The sequence below is a fragment of the Formica exsecta genome, unplaced genomic scaffold (genome assembly GCF_003651465.1).
Source record: "Formica exsecta isolate Colony F162 unplaced genomic scaffold, ASM365146v1 scaffold893, whole genome shotgun sequence".
Lineage (NCBI taxonomy): Eukaryota > Metazoa > Arthropoda > Insecta > Hymenoptera > Formicidae > Formica > Formica exsecta.
This window is the reverse complement of record NW_021853662.1, coordinates 389,349-398,098: the sequence shown is the minus strand read 5'-3', so window position 1 is coordinate 398,098 and position 8,750 is coordinate 389,349. Positions and strand designations below refer to the sequence as shown.

The 8,750-nt window shown below is 29.5% G+C and overlaps 1 protein-coding gene across 2 annotated transcripts in view; it reads right to left on the bottom strand.

Annotated features, from left to right (window-relative positions):
- Window positions 1-8,750, bottom strand: part of LOC115244933 (long-chain fatty acid transport protein 4-like) — a 16,519-nt gene that overhangs the window by 5,805 nt on the left and 1,964 nt on the right. Inside the window, exons 5-8 of one of the 2 annotated variants that reach the window (XM_029822953.1) lie at window positions 7,672-7,763; window positions 1,591-1,741; window positions 910-1,147; window positions 1-206 (exon numbers count right to left, since the gene is read on the bottom strand). In XM_029822953.1, coding sequence (XP_029678813.1) covers window positions 1-206; window positions 910-1,147; window positions 1,591-1,741; window positions 7,672-7,763 — 687 coding nt within the window. Of the gene's footprint in view, window positions 207-909; window positions 1,148-1,590; window positions 1,742-4,908; window positions 5,465-7,671; window positions 7,764-8,750 lie in introns of those variants that run through there. The other variant, XM_029822952.1, reaches the window with a different exon arrangement.

The following is an 8,750-nucleotide window of genomic DNA, read 5'->3' as shown; positions in this document are numbered from 1 at the left end:
CGGCATTCCCGTTGTGCCAGACGTATAGATGTAAATCAATTTGTCCCGGGGACTGCTCAAGTCAAGTTGGACGATGAGGGGTCCGGAATCAATGCTACTCATTCCCGTGTTGAGATCTGTCGCCTCTTCTAGAACCGGTGTGTCCGCCGATTCCGACCATTGGTAAAGTCCGATGTCGGGTATTTTACTCTTAATGTCACGAATCGCTGCACACGATACGCTTCGATAAGCAATGTAAACGAGTTTTGAGTTTACCATTTACAAATAGAGAGTTTATTAGAAAGCTGTATTTGCCAGAAAAAAATTTTATTACGAAATTTGATTACGAAAATTGAGAGACACGAATAAAAATATTGAAAGATTAAGGGTGACGCAATATTGAAATTTTATTTATAGATCTTGATCCGCGCAAAGCTGTGCAATTGCAAAAGTATTTCAATATTTATAAAGTGACTCTGATATATCGAGAAACAATCTTTACTTTTCTAAGAAAAGATACAATTGTCTCATTTTCGTATATTCTTTACGCAGGAGATATGAAACCGTGTGATTACATATCGTGTAATGTGTCATGCATAAAAACTGTCATCGCATGCGATATATTTATTGTTAGTACACCATATTTTACGATCAAGTGTCTCACGAAAATGTAATACAATACGTATTTCTCTTTAAATGAAATGTGTTAAATATAGGATGTATATAAAAATTTTTTAAAGTGATTCTGTACAGTAAAGATAATTATGTGAAACAAAATAGATGTCACATGGTTTTCATTTTATAATTCGTTTTAGCAAGTGAATAGCAAACAAATATATGTTCCATGCTTACAAATGAGATCTTGCCCTCTTCCTGCTTTCAAGTCACGGAAATTTAGCCATTTACAATGTAAATAAAAAAAGGTCTTACCATCCTTGAATTCAGACCCGAAGATGATAGCTTTACAACCGGCAGCATTAATGCTATGTAGGAGCATGTCATGACGGAGGTTGGTATTGATGAGGGCCGCCACGAAACCGGCCTTGCTGAGGCCCAACCATATACCGATGTATTCAGGACAATTCTCCATAACCACAGCTATACTGTCGAAGTGAGAAAACGGTCTGGTGCGAAAGTAACGTCCGATACGATTGCTGAAGTGCTCCAGCTGTATGTATGTCATTAGAACGTTAAAACGATTATTATATTAATATAATATAATATTTATACTATCATCACTTTAATAATTTGCGAGTAAGGCAAATAATGTTTTTCATCTAGCATATATTTTTGATCGCTTTCCTTTTATTTTCTAAACGCAATGCATCTTTGAAAAGCGTATTAAAAAAATTTGTTCTAACTGGCATTCTAACTCTTAAAACTTGACGAATTTATTAACTTTTGAAATTATTGTCTAATTATTATATAAATTCTTCTTTTTTAAACTATGACTGAGTAAAAATTTTGCATTTATATGTATTGAAACTGTAATCACTGCAGCAATCAATTAAATTTAATAGGTTTGCCTTGACCATGATTGACACAAGTGCTAAATGCGCAGTACAGTGCACACGTACGAGTGCAAACGACCTACCTCTTGACTGAACTTACCTCTTCATATGTCCACTTTTTATCCTCGAATATGTAAGCAATCTTTTTCGGATGAGCTGCTGCATATTTTGAGAAAACTTTCGTGACGGTGTATTCACGCTTTTCCCACCACCAAAGAAGAACATTGACTTGAAGAAATCGGTAAGCACCTCTACACAAAGGTACAAAAATCAGTTTACATTTTATTAATGTAATTTAATGAAAAAATATTTTTTTAATTTGGCTTATAATCTTAATTTTTGCGTATAGAGTTTTTACGTATCACTTATCGATAACTTTCTTGCTCTAATCGTAATATGTCAATCAACTTTTTTGTTGAATGAAATGGTAATATATTCTATTTATTGTTTAAAATTTAATATTTTATTACTTTTATAATGAATTTATTGTTAATTTATATTCTTTCACTTTTGTCTTTTCTCTTTTTCTTTTTATCTTCTTCTTTTATAATCTGATGTAATATTAATTACTTTGGAAAAAAATGGGAATTAAAAAATTAAATATAACTTGCGAAGAAAGGAATGACTATGTATCGATTTCTTCGACATTTTTTTTCTAAGAAGAAAATAAAGAGAAAGAATGGCAAAAAGTAACGTTCCATATTTTTTTAATTAATAATACGTTCTTCGCTTGCCTCACATAATATCTTTTTCTCTCTTTGCAATTGGTTAATATCCCTATACGACATGCATGTCGTATGTCACGCGAATGCAATTGCTCTATTATTGCTAGTTTAATACGTGGCAAGATGTGAAAAATGTGAATTTACCGTTGCAATTTCTGCGTAAGATATCTTTAAAAATCCGATCGTAATTTCTCAATTATCATAATCAATTCTATGTTTCTTATTTTTTTTAAAATATTAAAGCTTTAGATTAAACTGTTACTTATTATTAAATTTTTATTATTGATTACCTTGTAATTAAATATCAATATATAATTTTATTAATAAACACATCGAAAAATATTTATTATCAATTTATATATAATTCTAAATAATAATATAATTGATAAAATAATAAATTTTTGTAATATCACAGACAAAGTGTAAAATTTAATAATTTAAATTTAAATTTTTGTTATAATAATAATATCAAACAAACATATTTTTTTTTTTTGCAGTTAGAAAATAATTTTGCTAATTAACTTTATAAAATTTTGTACGTGAAGATCTTTTTATATACTTTGCATGTTAACAATTTAAACAGAGCAGAAAACAAAGATACGTCTATTTATTTCCCACAATACGAAAGCGTTGAGTTAATGTTATGTGAATTTTTTTTATCCTTTAGTGCTATAAATAAAAAGCACATAACTCATATGCATATAACTCTCGTAATGCGATATTTGCACCAACGGCACGTAATATTCCGTATGACCAATACAATGCACATAATATATGTATAATACATTATTGAAATAAAAGCAATTAGAGATTGATTGTTCCGCACGTGATACTCGTATCGTATATACCATTATCTCTGTTGGAATGTTGTGCATGTATTCATGCAAAAATTAATTTAAAATAACACAAAAATTGACAAATTTAAAAGCAAGACAAAGCAACTTAACATTTTGAAAAGCTTTGAATAAAAACTTAAGCTATTAACTTAAAAACATTTCTTTTATAAGATCAAAAAATATACGAGTATTATATACTATCTCTTATAAATTGTAAGAAACATATCTTAAAGTATAAAATATATGTGTGATAATGTAGAGCAAAGGGCAATATAATTTATCATTTGAAAATATTAATTGGTATCTATCTGAATATATTTGCGACTATTATCTTATCTCTCTCTTTCTCTCTCTATTTCCTTAAATAAACTTATCTGAATAACCTATTACTTTTTTGATTAATAGCATCAAATATCAAAATGGCGTATTAAAAAAATTGAATAAAATATAAAAGACAGCAACTTTTATATAATGTAAAAATAATATTATAAATATTTTAAGTAATTTAAATTTGTATCTCTTTATCGACGTATATATAAGATATTATTAAATCAATCAATAGTTATAGGTGCTAATAATGCACAAATTAAATTATACAAATTATTCCAATATGGGAAGTTATAATGCAATAAAAAAATAAAGAGTTCTTGGAGAACCCTCGTTAGAGACCCTATTTTTCACGCGCGTTGCATTCCAACGTCAAACGAAGCATTAAAGCGAATGCAACGAGCAATCATGCATCCCGGGCAATGAACGCAAATTATTAATCCATAACATAATGTAAAACACGAAAGCTCCTGTAACTTTAAACGCGGCTATATGTGGTGAAATACTCCGAGCATTCATGCGCGAAAATTCTTCAATACATAAGAAAATTATATAATATATATTTTTAGATGAAACAAAGAGAGAGAGAGAGAGAGAGAGAGAGAGATTCATATGAACGTGAGTTTAAAAACACTTCCTTTCCAAATTGTAAACATTTTTTATTTGCAACAGATTTTAGTAAGAATATTTTATTACAGGAATTGTTAAAAATGATTTCCTGCATCAACGTCTCATGGATTGTCGAAGACGTTCAAAAATTTCCGAAATATTTTATATTTTGTCACACGAAGCGATAATAATCGAAGTACCCCTACAGTAGCAACAGGAGTATTATAAACGAGAGTTTACGTTGATTCTAATTCCAAACAGACCCATTCAATACAAATACTATTATTGATTTCCTTTTAACAGAAGATAAATAGAAAGAGAAAGAGAGAAGAACAATGCATAAGTCGTCGATGCGAGGCATGTTGTCTTGGACGCACACGTTCATATGACTTTTTATCATTCTTATGGTAAATAGAATAGAATATGCTCTTAAAATTTGATCACCTATTTCTGAAACATCTCATACATATATATTTTATTAATTACATAATCTATAACAATTATTTTATCAAGAAATTAAATTTATATGCATTAATATAAATATACAAATATATATATATATATTTTTTTTATTTTACTTGATTGTATTATTAATATTAACAAACACATACATTTTGGAGCAAACATGTTGGAAAAGATAGAACAATTATCATCATTTCATATTTTGAATTAGACCATAGAGAAAATTCCCCAGAAAGAGAAAGAGAGAGAAAAAGAGAAAAACATAAAAATAAGAAAAAGTATAAATAACAGGACTCATACAAAAAATAAATTACATCTCCAAATGTCTTCTAACCTGTTCCCTATCTTGTGTATTTGAAAAGATAGCATATCTAAACTCGTATCTAACTATGCGCTAAATAGAGCATATGTATTTATCCTCTCTCCCGCCCATGTATCTTTACATTTATTTATACTCACAAAAGATCTCTAGGCAACGTCTTGTAGAGCACGTACATAACTTGCCGACGACTTCCGGTAAGGAGAAAGCCGGCGAGCAGGAGGCTCAGCGCGGTGATAACAACCTGGTAGAATTCTGACATTATTATTTTCCGCACGTTTTCTCGTCTTCCTTCAACTCGATAATCAACAGTCTACGAAATGGCGCCAGCGTCAGCCGGTCGGTCGTGTTGACTGACAAACGCCGGTCGTGAAAACGCTCCGACTTGGTTCCACACGAGAACTGGTAAATGCGGATGTCGCGATACGACTGAAACGGGACTGAAGAATGACTTCGACATATACTCCGAAGTCCGTGTCTCCCCACGTCCACTGTACAAACGGACAACCGTTCAACATTAGTAATCATCGGAATTCTACTAGCTGCCCTACGAGACTACTCCGAGGCGGTGGGAAATGATAAAGCTGATAGAGCACACTGCAATGCATCACACATGCGCAAAGTCTTTTACGAAGGCTAAGCTTCCGAAGGCGGGTGCTCCGAAAAGCAAGGAGATGTATAATAAATTTTATATTTTAAAAATATTAAAAAATATATTTTAGTCTTTCTTAATTGATATGCGAGATATAGATTCTCTTTAAATAATTTTAATCAAAGAAACAGAGTTCTCTATAAATTTCTTTATATTCTGAAATTACGCGAATCGATGAAAATTTTAAACAGATTATGCTTTTGCCCTTACCCTTCAACTGTACTTTCTTCTCAATATGATTTAAACATACAGAAATTTTTAATGCCACAAACTGATAATTGATAAAATAATTTACTGATCATTGTGTTAGCATTAATCAGTGGTATTAATATCCCGTGAGTGTCTATAGCTATCCAGAAAATGCGACACAAACGAGTGATAGAAATATTAAATAGCAAATTAAAAATACTCCAATTACATTCCTTTCTTTTTATACAAATTTTGATTGCTAAACGATTTATAACACACATCTTGTGAGAGAGATGACAATTAAAGACTATGTATTATAATAATACAGCGATGCTTGTCACTAAAAGTCATTGGCGTAAATGTCATCTTTGGTGATGACGCCTTTAACAAATCGTTTATTTTGAACTGATTATGAATCGTCTCGCACGCTCATTGCAATTTGTAGGTCACCGCATTATATAAAGCTTGTCATGTATAACGCTCTATAACGCATTTGTTTTCCATTGCAAAATTTAATGAGTTACATCGACCAATGAAATTAAAGAATTAATTATGTGTAACTTCCTGGCTCGATAGCTCGAAGTTTTTTCTCTGCACGTATTATGTTTATACCCATTTATTTCTACAATCAATTGCTATTTAATAAACATTTTAAATATGCAAGAAAAATTTACTTATTTTATGTTACTTTATATTATTTATTGATCTTAATCTATGTTACTTTTTCAAAAATAAATATTAATGTTTTACAAGATTCTTTTTTCAAGATATAAAGCAAAAATAAATTTTAAAAAATTTATTAATGTTGTGTGAAAATAATATTAAAAATAAATAAATAATTATGCATATTTATTGCTATATGTACATTCAAAAATCATAAGAATTTTAAATATTACTATGTCTTACATTAATTAATATAAAGTAATGTGTTGCAAACCTTACATCAAGTTGCAGACATCAATCCAGAATAGTTATCTGATAGCCGTGATATTTAGATACGCGAGATAAGCTTTGTTTTTCAACACAAAAGATTTGCATGTTTTAAGACAAAATCTTTATAACTGCCAATATAAGCTTGTTAAAATTTGCTAAGATATAGCATAATTTGTGCAGATTAGACTCACGATACATACTTGCATTTCTCGAACAAAATATACGATAAAGAAGAATTATTGATACGCATATCATTTTATATTTTTTAACATTGATATACCAAGCTATAAGATTAATGTTTGACAAAGGATATTTTATGATACAACTTTATGATACATAGTATACAAGAATCTTTTTCACATATTATTTTATTCAAAAACATGGAAATATAACACAAAAAAACAATAGAATAGAATAAAAGAAATAATTTATGCTAAATAATGCTCTTACATAAATAAAGATAATCTTCTCGATAATGTGAAATAATTAAAGGCTATGTATTCTGTTTCTAACTTTTATATATCCATGTAAAAGTTACAAACTGAATATATTGCTGTTATTTTTCAATTATTTCTTTGTACAATATTACTATAAGCAAATACAATCTTTACGATGGTATAATATATAAAAATATAACGAGATTTACACAAAAATAATAGAAGATATATTTATATATACAGAGAGACTAATTTATATTAAATATAATACATATAATTAGTTTGTGGGAACAGAATATTTATGTACAACGTAGACAATAGATTGACAATCCCTCAGTCAAGCATCACGTTCACGCGTACTTCACGACGATGGATACTGAAAAAAAAAATAAAAAAATAAAATTGAAAATCCTTTACATTACACAAACAAACACATAAACACGTTGACGACGATTACATAATGAAACCGCAGCTTATTACGCTATTAAAACATAGAAAATATAATAAAAAGAAGTGAGCGGAGACAGAAAATTTTGATATATGTGCGCGGAGTACATTGCAAATTACGCATGAACATTGCGTAGCACAATAAGAACGCTTTAACGACTTTCAAATACGTGATTATTATGGCCTCTGAATAAAAACGTTATTATACAGAGTTCAAGGAAAATGTGAAAAGTCATGTACCTTACAGTGAATGATCGAGGCTTGAAACATCGTACTCGCTATCTGAGAACCAGGTAAAGCACCATGATGTCCAAAACTGAAAATGACACGCGCTAATCTAACTAGATAGTACCCCAAAGATTGACTGAATTAACGTTGGTCTAATATTCATATTTCAAGCTTTAAAATCATCGTCATTCTGGTTCAAAAAATGAACAGAAAGTGTCTCACATTTATAGATGTAGAAACAGTGCCAAAAAATTATAAAAAATTAGAAATGTACAGAACTAATAGAACAGAATAGAACAAAAGAGAATCATATATAAAATAAATTTGATATAAGAATCTATATATATTGCTGAATTCCAAGCTTGCTCTTAAGTAAAAAAAACAAGCATCTATCTCTGAATTATCCATACTTCTTAATCTATTTTTCGTTCTTTTATATAGTTTATGTACAAGTCTTTATACGTCCATTTTCGATCTATAATAAACCATGAGGTACTTCAATAGTTGATAATTTATACAGCATGTTATGTTCTTGCGTAACAGACGTTATAAAAGAAATCATAAAAGAAAATCCTAAGAAAAGATCATGAGAAAAACTAAACACGCGTATGCAAATTATGAGATGTAAGAAAATCACATAGTCGTTCAAAAAAATATTTAAAACGATTGTAAGACATACGTTCGATTATTAGATATTATATGAACGAAAGATATTCATGCTTCACATTATCGCGCTCTGTTCGCATATTAATACCACAGTATATACAGTAGCGCAACCCCCTGTCGGCACCTTTGATGTTAGTGTTGGCCAAAACGGAGTGCGCATGCGCGAAATAAGTAAATTGGTCGGTAACGCCATTTAAACTTTTCTCTCGCTCACTCTCGTTTTTCGTTCTCTCTCTAACTCATTGATACATATGTAGCCAATAAATAATAATCCAAAATAATGTATTTTAATAAAAAATATATACAGATAAATTGTTAATAATATATTTGAAATAAGAAAAAAATAAAATAATGAAAAAATAAATATAATTATGTTAATATACAATATATTACATAAATAATTATGCTATATGCAAAATATTTTATATGA